This window comes from Panulirus ornatus, chromosome 66 (assembly GCF_036320965.1).
Source record: "Panulirus ornatus isolate Po-2019 chromosome 66, ASM3632096v1, whole genome shotgun sequence".
NCBI lineage: Eukaryota > Metazoa > Arthropoda > Malacostraca > Decapoda > Palinuridae > Panulirus > Panulirus ornatus.
The window spans coordinates 19754289-19776503 of NC_092289.1; the positions used below are offsets into that span (position 1 = coordinate 19754289).

Consider the following 22215-nt stretch of genomic DNA (forward strand, 5'->3'; position numbering starts at 1 on the left):
TTATCTCCGAAAGCAAAAATGGCTATGTTTGAAGGAAAAGTGGTTCCAACAATGTTGTATGGTTGCGAGGCGTGGGCTATGGATAGAGTTGTGCGCAGGAGGGTGGATGTGCTGGAAATGAAATGTTTGAGGACAATATGTGGTGTGAGGTGGTTTGATCGAGTAAGTAATGTAAGGGTAAGAGAGATGTGTGGAAATAAGAAGAGCGTGGTTGAGAGAGCAGAAGAGGGTGTTTTGAAATGGTTTGGGCACATGGAGAGAATGAGTGAGGAAAGATTGACCAAGAGGATATATGTGTCGGAGGTGGAGGGAACGAGAAGTGGGAGACCAAATTGGAGGTGGAAAGATGGAGTGAAAAAGATTTTGAGTGATCGGGGCCTGAACATGCAGGAGGGTGAAAGGAGGGCAAGGAATAGAGTGAATTGGATCGATGTGGTATACCGGGGTCGACGTGCTGTCAATGGATTGGATCAGGGCATGTGAAGCGTCTGGGGTAAACCATGGAAATTTCTGTGGGGCCTGGATGTGGAAAGGGAGCTGTGGTTTCGGGCATTATTGCATGACAGCTAGAGACTGAGTGTGAATGAATGGGTCCTTTGTTGTCTTTTCCTAGCGCTACCTCGCACACATGAGGGGGGGAGGGGGATGTTATTCCATGTGTGGCGAGATGGCGATGGGAATGATAAAGGCAGTGTGAATTGTGTGCATGTGTATATATGTATATGTCTGTGTGTGTATATATATATGTGTACATTGAGATGTATGGGTATGTATATTTGCGTGTGGGGACGTGTATGTATATACATGTGTATGGGGGTGGGTTGGGCCATTTCTTTCGTCTGTTTCCTTGCGCTACCTCGCAAACGCGGGAGACAGCGACAAAGAAAATAAATAGATAAAATAAATAAGTATATATATATATATTATCCCTGGGGATAGGGGATTAAGAATACTTCCCACGTATTCCCTGCGTGTCGTAGAAGGCGACTAAAAGGGGAGGGAGCGGGGGGCTGGAAATCCTCCCCTCTCGTTTTTTTTTTTTAAATTTTCCAAAAGAAGGAACAGAGGGGGCCAGTTGAGGATATTCCAAAAAAGGCCCAGTCCTCTGTTCTTAGCGCTACCTCGCTAACGCGGGAAATGGCGAATAGTTTAAAAGAAAGAAAGAAAGAAAATATATATATATATATATATATATATATATATATATATATATATATATATATATATATATATACACATATGTATATATATATTCATACTATTTGCCATTTCCCGCGATAGCGAGGTAGCGTTAAGAACAGGGGACTGGGCCTTTGAGGGAATATCCTCACCTGGCCCCCTTCTCTGTTCCTTCTTTTGGAAAATGAAAAAAAAAAACGAGTGGGGAGGACTTCCAGCCCCCCGCTCCCTTCCCTTTTAGTCGTCTTCTACGACACGCAGGGAATACGTAGGAAGTATTCTTTCTCCCCTATCCCCAGGGATAATATATATATATATATATATATATATATATATATATATATATATATATATATATATATATATATATATATATAAAACGCGTTTATGTATATACATGTATATGTGGGTAGGTTGGGCCATTTCTTCGTATGTTTCCTTGCGCTGCCTGGCTAACGCGGGAGACCGACTAGGTATGATAAGAAAATAAAGTATTATACACATACACACACACACACACACACACACACACACACACACATATATATATATATATATATATATATATATATATATATATATATATATATATATATATATATATATATACGCACATATACATACATATACATGAACATTATTCATACTTTCCTTCTTCCGTTCTGTCCCTACCCCGCCCGACAGGAACTGCATTGCTACACCTCCCCCCACCCCTCCCACCAAGCCCCCACCCCCGCTTCAACGGGGTAGCGCCTGGAAAACAGACAAAAAGGCCACATTCGTTCATACTCAGCCTCTAGCTCTTGTGTCATGCACCGAAATCACAGCTCCCTATCCACATCTAGGCCATACAGACCTTTTCATGGTTTACCCTAAACGCTTCACATGAAAGCTGGCAAGGCGGCGGGTTTGGATGGTATTGCAGCGGAATTTATTAGAATAATAGGGTGACTGTTGTTGACTGGTTGGTGAGGATATTCAGTGTATGTATGGCTCATGGTGAAGTACCTGAGGACTGGCGGAATGCATGCATAGTGCCATAGTACAAAGGCAAAGGGGATAAAGATGAGTGTTCAAATTACAGAGGTATAAATAAGTCTGTTGAGTATTCCTGGGAAATTATATGGGAGGGTATTGATTGAGAGGGTGAAGGCATATACAGAGCATCAGATTGGGGAAGAGCAGTGTGGTTTCAGAAGTGGTAGAGGATGTGTTTGCTTTGAAGAATGAATGTGAGAAATACTTAGAAAAACAATATATATATATATATATATATATATATATATATATATATATATATATATATATATATATATATATATATATATCATAAATCACCAGGGTTTAGATGAACATCTATGGTATCGTAAGGTGTCATATCAGAGTCCAAGCCGTCAAACCCAAAACTTAAATGTCTTTTTCAAGGAGTGTACCGTCGCTTAAGGGTTGCAACGTCATGTTCAGTGGTTGTACAGTCGCTCTTAAGGGTCGTTGCTTCGTGCTAAAAAAAAAAAAATCAACGTCGTATCATATGTGTTAACCACTCGGGCACAACCGTATGACCTTTGAGCAACACAGTATGATGGCGTGACCTTTGCCCTGACCCTTAAGCTTCAGGTCAAATGCCAGATTATGAAACCTAAGGGTCGTGCCGAAGAGCTTGAGGGTTGGACTGTACCGTTGTGCTCAAAAGGGGTAAGTAGCCGGGTAAGCGCCAGCCCCCATTGTGACTCCAGCTACACCTCATCTGCCTTTGTAGCAGCGCCAGGGGAGGGTACTGTTTCGCTTCTCTCCCTGCTCAAGTGGCACCAACAGTAGCTACCCTTTGCTTAAAGTGTTGAGCTTTTTGCTCTAATCTCGTCGTCATTGTTGAGTTTGTTTTTATGTACTATAATAGTAATAATAATGATAATGATAATAATAATAATGATAATAATAATAATAATTATAATATGATAAATTATTATTATTATTATTATTATTATTATTATTATTATTATTATTATTATTATTATCATTATTATTATCATTATTATTATTATTACTATTATCATTATTACTATTATTATTAATATAATTATTATTATTATTATTATTACGTAATTTTCCGAAGGCTGGAAGTAAATGTTAATGTTTAGTAAGACTCACGTACGCATGCCATTAATTTTTCATTAACCGCTTGTTGTCATTTTTTTTAGTGTGGGTTACATATACTTAGATGCATCACATAGAATGTTCCACGGGCTCAATGTTCTCACGAGCCGCTGTTAATCATGGTGTTTGAACACGTAAGAGCTGATCAGTTGTTTGAACACGTTGTTGAAAGGGTGTTGACGGACTCCAATATAGCCCCTGCCAGTGTTACTCGAGGGAGACACACTTGGCCAGTCTCGTCACACCGTCCACTGGTGTGTGTCGTAGTGTGTCATAAAACCATGATCCAGAGTACTATAGATGTAGTTACTTATTTTTCTGATAAAACTGTTAAGGCCACCTGATGTTTATTGAGTACCACGGAACGAAGAAAGACTCGATCTCCTTCTTACCAACTCAACCGTACAAATGTATTAAAGGAATCTCAAACAAGTTCATCTTTCCTATTCAAAGACTTAAGTTATACATATAGTCTTTGTTCCTGTATAAGTATCAGGCAACGAGACTGCATATATCTTGAACTAAGATACTGTAGTTAAATGTTTCAACAGAGTTGAGAAAAGAGAAATATCTTGAATTTAAACCAATAAGAAAGACGAAGAACGAGGGTAGACAAATGTATTTTGAGATTCCATACGACATAGTATCGACGGAACTTGAACGTCAATCATGTGCATATGAAGAAGGCCAACTGAAATCTGTTAAAAGTTACTCCAGCAGAAGGGAAGAGAGAACGCATGAAAGGAATGTTTTCAAAATGAAGTGTTCACTGTAGTGACGGTGAGCCAAAGAGACCAAGACCCACCACCGCCTGGGGATGGCATCGATCTAATGGTGTCTGGTGGCCCCGCCAGGCTACTCCTCCAGCCTGGGGTAAGATCCTGTTTGCAGATAACTGGCTGTCGACGCCATGGAGGGGGTTATGTAGACGTGGCAGACAAAGCAGAGCTCACACGCATATATATCTTTTAGCCGTTCGTGCATTGAGCGATATCATGTTCCGAGTCAATTATTATATAGTTATTTGGTGAGGTTTTATTTAAAGATGCTTAATTCCTTGAACGCGAAGGTACGACCCAAGGCTGGGTATCATGGAAAAGGTCGGGAGTATCTAGCTACCTTGTCCTCAAGGTGGTTAGAATTTTTTTTTTTCTTTTTTTGAGGGATGACCTTGTCTCTCAGATGACCCTTCAAAGACTCGCCCTTATAATACGTGAGTCGCAAAGCTAAGGTTTGTGGTCATTTCACCATGATTAGATACTGCATCAATTGACTTCAGAAATAATCCGGTATCATCATTTCCGGGACATTATCTTAAAATCAATGGCGGCCATCTTAGAAAATGGCAGAACCAACGAGCCTCCTTTTTTTTTTTTTTTCTCGCTCTCTCGCTTAAGAGTCTGAGGAGCTCTCATAGAAATTTCGAGGCAGTATCACCATCAATGCCACAAAAGTATCCGAAAGGTTATGGACTATCGATGGCGCTAAAGCCTAGGTAGATATCAAGAAAAAGGTAGGAGTTATTGGCTCCTTCTCGAGATGGTCTCGAATACGAATTGGTCTGTATATATATATATATATATATATATATATATATATATATATATATCCCTGGGGATAGGGGAGAAAGAATACTTCCCATGTATTCCCTGCGTGTCGTAGAAGGCGACTAAAAGGGGAGGGAGCGGGTGGCTGGAAATCCTCCCCTCTCGTTTTTTTTTTTTTAATTTTCCAAAAGAAGGAACAGAGAAGGGGGCCAGGTGAGGATTTTCCCTCTAAGGCCCTGTCCTCTGTTCTTAACGCTACCTCGCAAACGCGGGAAATGGCGAATCGTATGAAAAAAAAAAAAAAATATATATATATATATATATATATATATATATATATATATATATATATATATATATATATATATATATATATATATATATATATATATATATATATATATGGCATTAAGGGTGTTGACAAAAAGATATGTTTGTCTTCTCGATTTTAGAATCAATATGAAGGAAGTAGTCAGCATTTGTAAGTCACCTTCACAACACCATGAGCAATATCATCGGCACGAATGTTGCCAAATGGGAAGTGTCATAATGTGCCTGTGAGGAGTCGAAAAGGTTAGGATGTACTTAATCATGGGGACTTTGAATGCAGAACTTTTTTTTTATCATCATTCAAGGGGGTCGTGTGGTATCCAGGTGGGGGCTGATGCCTCACATCAGAGCGGGTGTACCAGGAAATAACGTCAATTAGATTGAAAGCAAGTGTGAGTAAAGTACCTGAACAAATTTAAAGGTGTGGAAGGAAATGGGTGTATGGTTGTGGAGACTTACGGCGGGGATGAACCAGATTGAATGCCAACACAACTTCTACCAAGGAATACTGTAACCTTAGGTATTGTGTTGTCAGGGGAGACAAAAATAACGAATTACAAATAAACTTCTCTACCACAGACAAGGGTCGGGTGATCATACGCAAGTGTCAGGTCATGGAATAAGTCATATACTTGTACATCTTGAAAATTCTTGTGATTATGAAAGGATCTAATTCGTAAATTCCTAAGCTAATGATGTGATTATAATGAATGCTGAGTTTAGTAACGCTAGATTCCATGCTATGTCTGTCTGCAGCTAAATGACAAGGTACAGTTTTGTGAACGTTATTTCATTCAGTAGGGTGGTTGAAGTCTCGCTTGTGCAGGAATAGAGCACTTAATTCTTGTCCACCACGAACACTACATACTGAAGCTGCATCATTCTTAAATTCAGTTTTTTCCACTTCGTTCAAAGTGAACTTCATTATTGTAACTTTTGCATGGTATCTGGTAAACACACCTACCTGAATTTCCAGGCCTGTTCTTAAAAGGCAAGTTTCTTACTGCATTACTCTTCTTGAATACAATATTGACGTCAGATTCCGTAAGAAATAGGGCATTCCAAAGAAGCAGTCGTGTTTCAGTGGTACTAGAAGGTATTTAGTGCTATAAAGTACCAATACTCTCACGTTGAAAAATATTTTTCTGGCACTATACAAAGATTGTCATTAAAGGTATTGGGGTATGTTAACGATGATGCAAGTTCATAAATTTTGTTGATTTAATAAACAGGAAATTCTGGGGGGGAAATTTATAACGGAATAATTATTTTGTCTCGGTTCCTCTGTTCTATTCAGATGTCCTCCTATCGAAACAAATCTTTAAATTTCTTCCATATAATCATTAAGCTTACTTTATTAGTATACAAATATATTAGATTTCAATGCCTTTGAAATTCAATAGTGTAAAGCTGTTTCCCCATATTGCAGTCATATTACCTCGACATCTTCATTATTTTCCTTAGTTTTGAGTTGCCATATGTTGCAATTTTAGGAAACGGAACCTAATTTAGGTACACGTGTGCTTGCTTGTTTTTGTGCAATAATTGAAGATATAGTACCCTAATGATATACAGTGAAAATGTACAAATATTCACGTGTGATATTGAAAAATATGGAAACCTTTTGACGCCACCTTTAGAGTGCCTCCTACACAGGTTTAACAGTTGGGCACTTGAAAATTCGAATAAGTGTGATGCCTTTAATATCACGAGGTACAAAGCTATGTATTCTATCAACCGAATATTGAAAAAGACGATATCGATCCGCTCGTCATTTCCTAAGGCCTATGCAAGAACATATTGAGTACGTCACTTGGAATTCATTCGGTCGTAAGGCGCAACTGTCTTGTATTTTTTCTTCATACTGATGACCCATGAGAAATCAATTTTTAGTTTAACTTTATAATTGTTCTGGAAGAGAAGACTAACATGAAATAATTGGAATGTCTAATATTAGGGGAGTGTCATCATTCAGGGACGAAGCAGTATTAACTCTAAATCCAGATTATAAAAGATGTACCAAGCATTACATTCATAAATCAGCCCAACTATGCTCGAAAAATCATACGAAAACTTTTGGAAGATAAAAAGATTATATTTATTATATATAGTGTGTTTCATAAAGATAAATATATGTTAAATGTACTGATGAAGATGATATATATAATGTAAGCCTGGAGTAGCAGGAGCTTCACCAAGATGGTCGCTGGGAAGTAAAGGTGTCTGCTATCTGTCACAACGTACCTGCGCAATTGCTGCAAATATTTTCGGGCAAGTTTGATCGTAGATTCCACGTGATATATACGTTTGGCACAGTAGAGTAGTAGTAGTGAGTTTGACGTGGGAATGTGACAAGTATCGGTAATAAAGGATGAAAGAAAGGTGTGTGAGATGGCAGGTCTGTCCTGCCGCGGCCCTGGCGTTGTCCTACCTTGAGAATCATCTCCTCATGTTTGACTGTTTTAGGAAATAATTTTTATGGGTGAAATGTGTACATCGTGTTCCCTGAAGTGTAGGGGTGTTGATGGTTATTGTTTTTAGTCAGGAAACGTTGTATATCGCGAGAAATGAATTACTCCCCCTCTTGATAGGATGATTATTGTATGTCCCGAAATTTCCTTAAGTGGGATTGTTGAGGTCGTCCTCGACAAATTTTGTTTATTCACCCATTTTAGTCTCCAATTTTCCATTTGAATGACCGATTTGATAGGATTTAAGGGGAAGTAAGGTGAATTTTAGCTTTTAACTCATAACATGACGTTTATAGAAGACAGTGAAGGGTGTCCTCATCTTTATCGTGATGCATCCAGCGACATGGGAATAGCCCTTGGTAATTTATCATGTGGTTAAAGGCAACGTAGCTCTGCATTGCCTGTAGCTTTGGATGTTAAGTGATTTTCTAGAACAATAGTGAAATGCATAATGAACACAGAAATTATAAAGCAGGAACTTGACCGTTTTGGTTAATGATTTAGAATAGGGTGATGGTGATGAGGGTAATGTATACTTTGGAATATTGTGAGGTTGATTTTGTGAAAAATGGGTAAACTTATAAGAAAAAAATCGATAGAATCTTTGAACAATCTCACACAGCTTCTCTGTTAGTAAATAAAATATGTACTGTAATTGAATTATATCAACATGGCTTATCTTCTGTTAGGGATCACAAGGATACTAAATCAGTCATTCTTTGTTGACATTCAGCGGTACTTAAGTATGAGAGGGATGGATATATTTTGACTAGAATGTTGAATGTGAAGGTTCTGGTATTAGTTACAGTGTTAACGGATTGTACTGATATTTTACATATATATTTATATATTTATTATTCACACATTTCTGTGATACATAGAACCCTCAGGACTACATCTGTATTAGGTATTTGATAGAATATGATGCTCAAAATGATGCTTTGTATCTTGTGTGTTCAGTAAATGCATCACTATCATTGCAGAAAATAACTCGGTATGCAAAGCTCAAAGCGATGCAGGGCTAAAAAATATTTATGGCAGTTGGTTAGCTGTGCTTTAAAACTAGCTTTGTGAAATGAGCGATACTGCTCTGCAAAACTAGTTTAGTGTTTGGTTTTGAAAACAGGAAAGTGGTATTGATTGATCTTAATGTGGTCAGACTCTTGTGTGGAATCACCAGAACTTACAGATTCTTAAGCTTATCTGCCATATTAAGTTACTAGTAGTTTTAGTAGAAGTATATATAAGGTCCCATTGTTAATGTGGTCTACTTTAAGGGACTATGTGGAATGTTTGCTTGTGGGAAGTTTAGGTTGTGACATGAATAGGCACTTGATTTATAGTGTATTAGCTGACGTTCATTAGCAGTTAGCTTGATTCCCAGTCATGAGCATGTTTTACGTATTTTACTAAAGATTAAATAGAGACAAGTTTCTCTTACATAGAAGGTTAGGTTGAGCATTCATTGGTGGAATTGATTTTTTTTTATTCACCTTTTACAGTGCTTAGACTCCTTTTCTCAGACAAAACACTCAACATTGTACCTTCGAGAGTATAGAACAAAATGTATTGCTCCAAATCGAGCTCTGCAACTCACAATGTATTATCTGAACACTGCACAAGCATTGTATGACAATATTACTCAGCATTCAAAACTTGTTTCATTGTATAGTTAAACTAATAGATAAACCAATCTTAGATACAGTTTCAGTTTAGTGCCACCACAGAAATGGCTTTGGAATCCCTCATGTTTTGTTTGGTATTTTAGTGTGTGGATAATAAAATTTGTTGGAATGTGATTTTGAAATTTTTTTCAGTAATGATTTTGATAACAGCACTCTTGGGTCCAGTAGTATTAAGCTGTTGTTAATTCTAGCAGGGATTTGGTTAGTGAATGTATTCTTAGGAATGTATCCTAGGACATGTGATCAAATTTTATTGGAAAATATGTCTTGATATACAGTTATTTGCTCTACATTCAGGATTTCGAGAAGACAGTGCAGATGTTTAAGGTACGAGAGTACTCTTCTCTTCTCTGCACTATGAGTTTTTTCGTTATGCCTTTCAAATATTTATGTGCATCAAAGTAGTTTCATTTCCTGTATACTGCACAATGATAAGCATTTGAAAATTATTTTGAAACGAGAGTGCTAGGTTATGTATACATAGGAATTTGGGTTCATTGGAAAAGAGTACTGAAAGGTTATGGATTTCTGAGCTTTATAGAAATTCTGTGTCGGTAGGTGTGTAGGTAGCAGCTGTGGTGTCGTGGTGGCGGGGGTGAAGGACGTGACGCGGGACGTGACACTGGAGTCGACACGGACGGTGGTGGTGGCGCCACCCTCACCCACCTCAGACATGTCAGGAGATCATAAAAAGGTGAACAGTTAATGTGTGATTTCAATTTTAGTTTTATAGGAATAGAGTTTTACACTCATGTTGCCATGTCTTAACCACGGATGTATATACCATGTATTTACTCCTAACTTATATGCACACACACACACCAAGGTTATATCAGGTACTCATTCTATCTGTTAGCCCCTATGGGAGGATGAACGATGTGGTGGACTGTGTACTGGCTGCTACAACCAGGATTTGATCTTATGTGAGTTTGATCCCAGGCAACCCCTAATGCTAACTACTATACCATGGAATGTGCTGCATACCATACTCTGGATGTAATGTAGTATATGTTATGAATATTTTCACAAATATCTGTGCATATTAAGGCAATTTTGATATTTACACCATATTAGTAATTTACCACAATAATAGTTATCATGTCATGCTCTGGGTATAGGCTTAGTACTATTTCAGTCTCTTAAGAAGACTGCATTATCACCATTAGCACCTTTTGCTTGCTACTTAGTACTTCTCCATATGCCCTTTTCACTGATGCACCCTGTTGTTCTCTCCTTAAACTATTTACCACTTCCAGAACATTCTCTTGACCCCCCTGAACTTTGCTGATACTCACGGACCCCAACTCTCATTTGCTCATTTTTTAAGCCCTTACAACTTCCTCTTTTCATCCTGCTGTTTCCTTTTGTATACCTCTTGCATATTTCCCAGTATGTAATATCCATACAGCTCTCTTTCACTAACAACTTAATTTCCAAATCCCTCCACACAAACCTTTTCTCACATTTCCACATCCCACCTGCATGCTACTTACTTCTATCATGCATATAAGCACAGCTTCCCTTAATACCTTCTATTCTTTGCCCTCTCCTATAGTTTTTCCTTTCACCTTTTGCCATTTTTCACTCAAGTCTTCCCTGGTATCTCCTCACATTAGCGTCTTATCCAAGATCATTAGCTATCACTGTCTTTTTCCTAAAACCTCTGCAAACTTTCACTGTAGCCTTCACTAAAAGGTGATCAGACATCCCATCAGCTGCCCCTCTCAGCACACATATATATAAAAAAACGTCTCATTGGCACACATGCACACATCCCTCGATTCATGAGTGGATTGCATTCCTGGAAACTGTTCTCAGAAACTTTATGTATTGACACCCATTTCTTCATTGAATTCCAAAATGAAATGGATGTGTTTCTAATCATTAAAGCCTGATTCAGAATATTTTTGACATCAAGATGTGATGGAAATTAAATGTTTGAGGACATTATGTGGTGTGAGATGGTTTGATTGAGTAAGTAATAAAGGGTAACAGAGATGTGTGGAAATAAAAAAGAGTGTGGTTGAGAGAGCAGAAGAGGGTGTGTTGAAATGGTTTGGACATATGGAGAGAATGAGTGAGGAAAGATTGACAAAGAGGATATATGTTTCCGACTATGAGGGAAGAAGGAGAAGCGGGAGACCAGATTGGAGGTGGAAGGATGGAGTGAAAAAGATTTTGAGTGATTGGGGCCTGAACATACAGGGGGTTGAGAGGCATGCAAGGAATATAGTGAATTGGAACGATGTGGTTTACCGGGGTCGATGTGCTGTCAGTAGACTGAACCAGGGCATGTGAAAAGTCTGGGGTAAACCATGGAAAAGTCTGTAGGGCCTGGATGTGGATATATATATATGCGTGTGTGTGTGCGTGTGTGTGTGTGTGTGTGATTGGATGGGCCATTCTTCGTCTTTCCTGGCACTTCTTCACTGACACAGGAAACCGATTAAGTATGATAAACAAATGAATAATATAAGAGTATTTAAAGTTTCTGTAAGGAATACTTATAAGAGATTTATGTGATTTATGATTGAACTGAGAGGTTTTTTGCAGTATATTTACCTTGTGGAAATTGGAATGGAGTTAAGATGAAAAATGGGGTGAAAGGTATATTTATTTATGATAAATTCTTTTTTATTTATGAACTGAACAATAATACTTTAATACATTTTCAGGTTATTAAAGGGAGTCCATCGCAGTATGTGAAGCTAAATGTTGGTGGTTCTCTACATTACACAACAATTGGTACACTCACCAAACATGACAACATGTTAAGAGCAATGTTTTCTGGTCGCATGGAAGTACTTACAGACTCAGAAGGTTAGAATCTGCTACTTTATCATAAATATATATGATTTCTTGTGTTACACACCTGTTTGGCATTTGTTACTCGTAGACCTTGCTCCGTTTCAGGCATATCTCTTGGTTTTTTTATGCATGCTCTTTCCCTGTAAGTAAGATTGAGATCAGTAACCAATCAGAATTTTGAATTTGTGTTTGTCCTTAAGTATTTAAAAGGTCTCACATATTTGTCATCATTTATCTGTCTTCCTTTAGGATGGATTTTGATTGATCGATGTGGGAAACACTTTGGCACCATCCTTAATTACCTTCGTGATGAATGGATCCCAATACCAGAAAACCAACGAGAGTTGCAGGTGACAATCTTTATATGTTGAGGAGACTTGAGTATATCTTTTGTGGGATTTTTATCAAGTATTTCTTTTAAGTGCTCGTAGTAAAGAAGTATTTGACTTTTTAGTGATTCAGTATTGATAATCTTTGACAGAATCTGAGAGGATGATTTAAGGTAAATGTTCCTTCATGTTCTGCTGGAAGAAAGTTTACCTTTTTTTTTTTAATGCAGTTTTTGATTAAGAAATATTTTGGAAATTATTGGATATTGCTTGTGATTACACTGTTTTATGGTTCAATCTTGTATTCCACAAGGAATTACTGGCAGAAGCAAGATATTACTGTATGAGTGACCTAGTGGAAGTATGCGAAGGGGCAATTAAGCAACGAGAACCAGAGAAAGACCCAGTTTGTAGAGTGCCACTCATTACATCACAGAGAGAAGAACAAATGCTCATACAGTCTACCAGTAAACCTGTGGTTAAACTTTTAGTGAACCGCCATAATAACAAATACTCTTATACCAGGTAAAATTATCAGAATGTGTTTGTTACTACCTTATAACATGTATTGATAGTATTTCAAGGATGCATAGTAGATCATCTTTTTCTGTCAGAATAACTGGACACAGAATACAGAATGCCAAACTACTTTCCATTTCTTGAACAACTCATGCTTTGGCGGCCAGTCATTCACAACAGTGAACTCTCATACTTTGTGGTTATTCACCACTTACCTTAAGGCAACTAAATTCACAACATAAAACCAGCTTGCTGTCTTTTGAAAATCAACTTTAAAGTTTTTGTAATACATTTATCATTATAGTGCAATTAAAATGCTATGATGTATTTTTCTTTCTCAGAAAGTACCAACGAGAGACATGCTTGATAGCTGTTGTGCATTGATATTGGTATACTAACATATCTTACTATTAGGCAAAGTTTGTCTTGCCATAACTATGAGATGAGTTGATAAAAAAACATTTGTTTCAGTTTGTCTGAAAAGCTGTATGTTATGAGTGGAAGGAAAAAGCTATTGGGAAGGAGGTGGAGGATTTACAAGGAGAGTGTATGTTAGTACATTTAATGGGGCTGGTGTTAGAAGAAGGCCACCTCTGGCATAGGGAAATAGATTGGAAGAATACTGGAGGAGAGAAATTGAGGATGAATGCATGGAATAGTGCATGAGAGAGACATGCAAGGACAGGGATACGTGGAGACCCTTTTGCTATGGCCACCCCCTTGGTGGGAGTTCCCAGAGGGAAATAGGCATCATAGATATAGATATAGTTAGATACTTTTAGTGGTGGAAGATATGATGAACAGACTGACTGTAAATGGGGGAATTGACAGGATACTGATGATGAGAACTGAAACATTAAGTAGTGCTTTTGGGTTTAGACAAGTGAGATGTAATGGGCTGATTTTACAAGACTGACCCTAAAACTATCTTTAAAATAAGAAGGGCAGTGTCAAGTATCTTCAACGTGTGATGATGTGTGAAGGGACATTGTCAAATTTTGTTGATGTTTTTGGCCATTGTTATTGTGCTGGACTAGTGGCTTACATATAATTCATGAAAAATTGTTTTTTGTGAAAACAAGGTTTAACACAGATTTTTCTTGATTTACAGCACATCCGATGATAATTTGTTGAAGAATATTGAACTCTTTGATCGCTTATCTCTAAGGTTCAGTCGACGAGTATTGTTCATAAAGGATGTAATTGGGTCAAATGAGATATGCCTTTGGGCCTTTTATGGACACGGTAAAAAGTTGGCTGAAGTCTGTTGTACATCGATAGTGTATGCAACAGATAGAAAACATACAAAGGTAAGAATTTATCTAACTTTTCAACCCCAGTGACTTTTTTTTGTTTTTAATACATCTGTTACTAGGATGATTGGCAGGTTTATAGGAATTCATGTTTTTTGGGTGTTGTTGAGGCTGTATTTGATATTCTGTATGACAGTTCTACAAAACTGGTATGGTGTGACATGAGTCATCAGCAATCCAAAACTGCCTCAGGAAGAAAAGTCCAGTGAAAATCACCCAAAGCATGGTAAGGCTTGGCATCTCCGACGAGTCTTCAGTTGGGTTGTATAATGATCAACCTACCTGCTGACCCGTGGTGGAAGCCATGTCGAATGATCTACACATAGAACAACAGTGCAAAGTTCTGCTGGAAATATATAATGCATGATTTCATCATCAAAGGTAATGTTAAGTTTGAAAATTTGTAATGAGTAAACAGATCTCTGAGTAGATAATGTTGTCTAATTAAAAATTTTGATGTCAGTTCTTCTAAAAACTGTTTTGTGACACTGTCTTATTTAGATTGTATGATATGACATGAAATGAACATGTCCATCTTCTGTTGTAATTTTAATAGTTATAAAGAATATTGTGGAGTTATTGGTTTGTCATTATACACACTGGACATAGATTAAGAATTGCATAAGTGAACTGAGAGGCTTTATGTACTTGATTCATCACAGTTGAATGGAAATGGTTAAAGAAAAATTGAATGTTTTATTTGGAAGCATACTTGTCATCCTAATTTATAGTGGTAAGATATGTGGGATGTAATGTAGCTGCTGGTATTAGAAGAAAGAATTACAAGACTGTATTATTGAATTTGTACCATAAGTGAAAAATCACCTTTAGTGTGTCTGTATCATTGGGAGTATTGTCTCATCAAAGAACTTTCTGACTTCAAAGGAGTCCACATATACCAGCTCCTGGAAGTAACTAGGCTGCAAGAGGCTTTAGAAAGTGGTCCTGGGTAACACCAGGAGTCTTTTTTAGAAAGAGGTATTAGGGTACATGAAAGAAAAAACATCCATATTTGAGAAGCGCTAGGAAATTTATTTACTGGCTCAGAGGGTAAATGATTTGCATTTACAATATTTTATAACTTTCATGTCCTTTCAGCTCTTAAAGTGTTTGCTTAAGATTTGTATTTTGAATGTAGTTTATATGATATTGATGATTGTGTTATATAAATGATAAAGTGTTGAGGGAGAACAAATGGGTTAAGATATAAATGGATACTTGAATTGGTTTTGAAATTGGTTTTATAGGTACTTTGAGATACATATGTATAAAAATTATAGTAATTGAAGGGAGGAAAGAGATTATTTAAGTAATGAAACTTTGCTGAAAAGCTATATATAATGATTTTAAATGTACTTTTTAATGCCTTTTTATTATAAGCAAGATGGTGCATGCACAGTCATCTCCAGATGTTTTTGGCATTGAATCTCAAATCATCATTTGTTGAAGACCTGATGTATTTGCTTTTATGAAAATGATTAAGGTGCTGCATTCATTATTATATGAGATGTGAAATGAGTTAGTTAAGAACAGATGACAAAGCCTTAGAGATAGTGAAATGGAATTACAAGAAGGGAAGGGTTTCCAGCCCCAGCTCCTGCTCCTTTTAGTCACCTACAACACTTGGGGGAATACATGGGAAGTATTCTTTCTTCCCTATCTCCAGGGATAAGGGAAACAGAAGAAGGAGTCGAGGAGGAAGCACTCATCATCCTCAAAGGCTCTGATTGTGATGTCTGAATGTGTGTGGATGTAACCAAGATGAGAAGAGAGAGATAGGTATTATGTTTGAGGAAAGAAACCTGGATGTTTTGGCTCTGAGCTTCAGGTATTATGTTTGAGGGAAGAAACCTGGATGTTCTGGCTCTGATTGAAATGAAGCTCAAGGGTAAAGGGGAAGAAAGTTTTTGAAATGTCAAGGGAGTGAAGTTGGGTTGGTGAGAGGACAAGAGCTAAGGAAGGAGTAGCACTTTGCCAGAAGCAGGAGTTGTGGGAGTGTGTGATTGTTTTAGGAAATTCTAGATTGATGTGGGTAAAGTTGAATGTGGATGGGTTGGTGCTTATGCACCTGGTCATAAGAAGAAAGATCTTAAGAGGCAAGTTTGTTTGGGAGCAGCTGAGTAAGTGTGACAGCAGTTTTGGTGCACGAGTCTGGGTATTATTGGTGGGTGATTCGAATGTGAAGGTGAGTAATGTGGCAGTTGAGGGTATAATTCGTGCACATGGGGGGTATTCAGTGTTGTGAATGGAAATGGTGAAGAGCTCGTGGATTTGTGTGCTGAAATCTTAAAAAAGATATACACAAGTATACATATGTGAGTAAGAGATGGTCACTGGGTATTATTATATTATGTATTAATTGATATGTGTGTTAGAGATTTTTGGCCGTAAATGTTCTGAGAGGGGCAGCTGGTGGGATGCCGTATCACTATCTTCTTGAGGCAAAGGTGAAGGTTTGTAGAGGTTTTTCAAGAAAGAAGAGAGAATGTCAGGGAGAAGAGAGTGGTGAGAGTAAGTGAGCTTGGAAAGGAGACTTGTCGAAGAAATACCAGGAGAGATTGAGTGTAGAATGGCAAAAGGTGAGAGCTAATGAAGTGGGGGGGGGAGTGGGTAAGGAAAGGGATGTATTTAGGGAAGCAGTGATGGCATGTGCAAAAGATGCATATTGTATGAGAAAGGTGGGAGGTCTTCAGATTAGAAAGGGTAGTGAGTGGTGGGCTGAAGAAGTAAGGTTGTTAGTGAAAGAGAAAAGAGGGGTGTTTGGATGATACGAAGAAGGAGTGTAGATGACTGGGATATGTATATAAGAGAAAATTGCAAGTGGTCAAAAGGAAGGTGCAAGGGTTGAAAAAGTGGGCAGATGAAAGTTGGGGTGAGAGAGTATCATTAAACTTGAGGGAGAATGAAACAATGTTTTGGAAGGAGGTAAATAATATGCGTAAGACAAGAGAACAAATGGGAATATCGGTGAAGGAGGGAAGTGATAACAGGTTGTGATGAAGTGAGGAGGAGATGGAGTGAGTATTGTGAAGGATTGGTGAATGTGTTTGATTATAGAGTGGCAGATGTAGGGTGTTTTGGTCAGGGTGGTGCATGAAGTGAGAGTCAGGTGGTGTAGTTTAGTGAAGAGAGAAGAGGTGGTGAAAACCTTGCAAAAGATGAAACCCGGCAAGGCGGCAGGATTGGATGGTATTGCAGTTGAATTTATTAAGAAAGGGGGTTACTGTTTTGTTAATTGGAGAAAGGGGGTTACTCTTTTGTTGATTGGTTGGTAAGGATATTCAGTATATGTATGGATCATTGTGAAGTGCCTGATGATTGGCAGAAAGCATGTATTGTGCCATTGTAGAAAGGCAAAGGGGATAAAGGTGAGTGTTCAAACTACTGAGGCACAAGTTTGTTGAGTATTCTTGGAAAATTGTATGGGATGGTATTGATTGAGAGGGTGAAGGCATATACAGAGTATCAGATTGGGGAGGAGCATTGTGGTTTTAGAAGTGGTAGAGGATATGTGGATCAGATCTTTACCCTGAAGAATGTACATGACAGATAATTAGAAAAACAGATGGATTTGTATGTAGCATTTATGGATCTGGAGAAGGCATGCAATAGGGTTGATATTAAGGATGTAAGTCATGTGTAGGAAGAGAGGAGAGTGATTGGTTCCCAGTGAAGGTCAGTCTGCAGCAGGGGTGTGTAATGTCCCCATGGTTGTTTAATTTGTTTATGGATGGGGTGGTTAGGGAGGTAATTGCAAGAGTTTTGGAGAGAGGGGTGAGTATGCAGTCTGTAGGGGATGAGAGGGCCTAGGAAGTGAGTCAGCAGCTGTTTATTGATGATACAGCACTGGTGGCTGATTAAAGTGAGAAACTGCAGAAGTTGATGACTGAGTTTAGAGAAGTGTGGGAAAGGAGAAATTTGAGAGTACATGTGAATTAGAGCAATGTTATTAGGTTCAGTAGGGTTGAGGGACAAGTTAGTTGGAATGTAATTGCTGTGGCCTTGCGTTGGTGATGTACCACTAGGAACAGATGAAGAAATGCTGCATCTGCTAACATCATACAAGTTGTATCAATTTCACTCAAAGAAATGCAGAATAACCATTTGGTGTTGCTTTACAAATTCATGAGAATCAGTTCAAATATCTCTATAAATATTTGAAACATTATTGATTGCCCAGAGCAGAGATTCAGAAGCTGAATGCTTAAATTATATATATCCATGAATATGCAACAAGCCAAGTTGTGATATGTAAGCCTACAAGAACACAACCTGACTGATCAGTTTAGCAACACTATAGCTTTGTTTTAGGACTACTACCATCTAAAACCAAGTAAGTATTCATAAGTCTTAAGTAAGGTAAAGCCTGGAGAAAATGAAGCATTGAAATGAAACAGGGTGGATTTGTTTAACTTTAAAAACATTCTTTTATATTTTACAGACAAACTGAATCGTGATTTTCCTTTCAGGTTGAGTTTCCAGAAGCAAGAATATATGAAGAAACTTTAAATGTTTTGTTGTACGAGAATCGCACAGGGCCAGATGCTGAACTAATGCAAGCCACTTCCACTCGAGGAGCTGTTGCACCTGTTGTTTGCACCTCTGATGATGAGGAAGAAAGGAGAGGTGGCGCTTGTTCCCAGTCGGGGTTGGGGAGATTACGCTCGAACAAGAATAATTAGTTGAATACAAGAAAGGAGGTACAGAGTTTGGCTGAATTAGAACTCTATTTGCATCCATCATCTAGCCACCAAAACCAAAGTTTTCAGAATTATGGAGGCTAGAGGTAAGTTCATTGTAGCCCTAGAGGCTTTGCTCAAACAAACAAACATTTGAAGCTGCCAGTGATAGTGGAAATTTTTTTATACTCTTTTTGTATTTGGCTTCGGCGGCTCTTTGACAATAATTGCTGTCATCAATCTGTGTACAAGCTCGTATAGTTATTTACAAAAGTCTCTCTCTTTTTTTTTTAGGGTTACAGTTAAACTTACGAATGAGTATAGAGTTAAACATATAAATGAACATAGAGTTTGAACACTGTCAGATGGAATTTTTTTTTAAGGTTTTTAGGTATCTCCAGTAATTACTATCTCAGTACTGAGAAATTTTATTCCACTTTCATAAATTACCTTTTGGCACAGTTTTAGGTAATAAAGATAATACTTCAGGTGTTATTTATAACTAAAAGCTTTGTATTCTGTAATGATCACAATAAGTATGTTGCTTTTTCTGTTTGAGATTTATACATCCTCAAAGTTGAGAAATATATTTTCCTTCGGATTTTATGATATTGGGTTCTTAAACCAAGTAAATCTCCTAATTGAATATGCACAGATGTGCTTTTTTTTTTTTTTTTTTTTTTTGGATATGAGCAAATGTGAATCTCAGCAAGTTCTATATTTGAATTTATAGCTCATGTCAGCACTTTAATTATGGAGTGCCTTGGTTTGGAACTGCAGCCCAAAAGTTTTCCAAGAAGCGCTTCTGTGATGAATTTTAGTGTAGATTGTTTATAATCAGGGACACTGCAACGTAGCCAGGAGTGTTCTTGTCCGACACCCATGGGTTATTGTAGAGGTAATTTTTTTTTTTTTCATGTAACTCATCCAATAATCTGCCCATTTTATGCAAGTGCTCTTGCTTGACCAGTGTGATGTATATAGGCAAAATACATGTAGAGACTTTATAAATCGACAGTTACTTCCAGGCATTCTCACTTGGTCTTTGTTTACATAGTTCTTGGTCCTAACAAATAATGTTCTCATACAGGAGAGGTAAACCATTTTAACTGGAAGTATACTGTTTGTATGATTATAAATGAATGTAAAAGTCTTAATTTTTAGGGGACTAGATGTCCATTTTGTTTCCAAAATAATTTGTTCCTTTATGAAAAATGTCCAGATGCCAAAGTTTAAGTTTTTCATCACAAATGTCATTGACATGGCCCTTGTATTCATAATTTTTGTGTATCATTGCTATGGTAGCTAATGTTGAACTGAAACTTGTATCCATACATAGTGTATTTGGTTTGTAAGGGCTAGTCTTCAAATACCTTTTTTATATGATGTGATGTATATAAAAAGATTTACATATATAAATTGATTATTATCCTTTAGGTATACATATTGGACTCCAGTGCAGGGAGGTCCTTGACAAGATTTTACACCATATCTAAGGGTTATATTTTTCACAGTATAGAATATTGCTTACATATTTGGGATGTCTTTTCCTCAACTCTTTATTATCCAGAGGGGAATCAAAAACTCAATTTTTCTTTAATTATTCAGTCATGTCCTCTCCAACCATTGCTCTATCTGCCATGATGATGCTGTCCTTACCCAGTTCTGTGATCTGTGTACATTACCCTGCTGTCAAGGATTTGATTCATGACTTGCATCTGGTTGTTACTTCCTTTATTTTGTGGAGACCAACCACATGAGAATAGACATGAAGGTTTTCCCTTGACCACTGAAAGACATGGAACTCTCCTCTCTTATTTTTCATCCAACCCTTTCTATTTTTAATGCTTAAACAGCAAACATGGTCCACAAATTCTATCCCACTGCACTGAAAAATTAGAATATTTCTCCTATGAAATGATGAATTCCCATTTAATAACAACGGAATCGCAGAGTTTTTATCTTTGAAAAGGCATAGTCCTGCACTATGTGAGCCCCTAGAGGGGTGTGGATGATGTATTTGACAACTGATCACAGGAAGATGTGGCAGATATGTTTCTGCTGAGTTTGTCTCTGTTGTACTCACATTATATAGTTAGAGTTTTTAAGACCAAATTTATAGGCAAAAAATTGGGGGTTGACCTATGTGCATAATAGCTTTGTTAGGTTGAAATCTGTACATGATGGGAAGGGCTAGGAGCTACTTTTAGCTTCAGACATGAAAAATATTTACCATTTATTGCCAGTAAACAATGGAGATTTAATATATGTACCAGTTAGTACTGAAATGCTTTGCAGTGCCTTCAGCAGATGAAGCTCACCAACTTACAGTAGGCTAACTTGCAACTTGGTTTCAGTAGTCTATGTCGAAGTTTTTAGATCAGATTAGCTTGTCATATCATATACAGTATCATAGTATGGCACCCATAGATCTACAAAAAATACTGGTAATAACCTTTTCGATATTTCACCCTAACAAATGAAATTCAATAAACCTTGTCAAGTTCTTGTGAAAAACGCTGTGATATTTTCATTTTCCATCTCGGTAAAAATAATTTCTTTTCTTAAATTTTGTGCACCAACCATGGCTTGCCTTAAAATCTGTGGTGCATAATTTCCTTGCTAGTTTCAAGGCAAAGATTCTTGGGAAACACCATATCCATTCTGTCAGTTTTCACTGATATACTTTGCCACTTCAACTTCTAACTGTTGCCACTCGTTACACTTTCCTCAGTTAGCACATTTGTTTTACTGCATATGCTTAAATTGCGCAGAAAGCTTTCTCCAGTCTCTATTATTTTTTCAGATACCTTAAATCCCAGTGCTACTGCACAATTGTTAGTCTATTCTGCATATTCAGTCACTTGGATCATGAACTTGCCAAAGAGTATATGAGTCAAGTGTGTTTGGTCTTTTTTGGCAGGAGAGTCACGCAATTACCCATACTGGTATATGTTTGGTGTCTTCTGTATTTTCAAAAATGAATACTTGTAAATTAAAAGTACCATACCATTGTATTATATACAAACGTCAGATTTCTGGGAAATAGCAAGACAATAAGATTATAAATACAATTTCAGTGTACAGTATTATTAAAAGGCTGCTTAGGAAGGACTGATGCAAAGGTAAAGCCTCTGCAATATGGGCTCTGATGTATCAGTTAGATGGTACGTTTTTTCTAATCACTTGCAGTTGAAAATC

The 22215-nt window shown here is 37.4% G+C and overlaps 1 protein-coding gene across 3 annotated transcripts; it reads left to right on the top strand.

Moving 5' to 3' along the window:
• The first annotated feature begins 7327 nt into the window (after window positions 1-7327).
• Window positions 7328-20433, top strand: LOC139746877 (BTB/POZ domain-containing adapter for CUL3-mediated RhoA degradation protein 2). 3 transcript variants are annotated; one of them, XM_071658527.1, is made up of 8 exons: window positions 7567-7592; window positions 9664-9693; window positions 9925-10060; window positions 12042-12186; window positions 12424-12524; window positions 12817-13028; window positions 14134-14332; window positions 18805-20433. In XM_071658527.1, the coding sequence occupies exons 1-8, from the start codon at window positions 7582-7584 to the stop codon at window positions 19015-19017; spliced, it is 1047 nt and encodes a 348-aa protein (XP_071514628.1). In that variant the 5' UTR covers window positions 7567-7581; the 3' UTR covers window positions 19018-20433. The 3 variants fall into 3 exon arrangements, with proteins under 3 accessions (XP_071514631.1, XP_071514628.1, XP_071514629.1); XM_071658530.1 differs by lacking the exons at window positions 7567-7592; window positions 9664-9693 and adding an exon at window positions 7328-7481; XM_071658528.1 differs by lacking the exon at window positions 9664-9693.
• Window positions 20434-22215: the final 1782 nt, after the last annotated feature.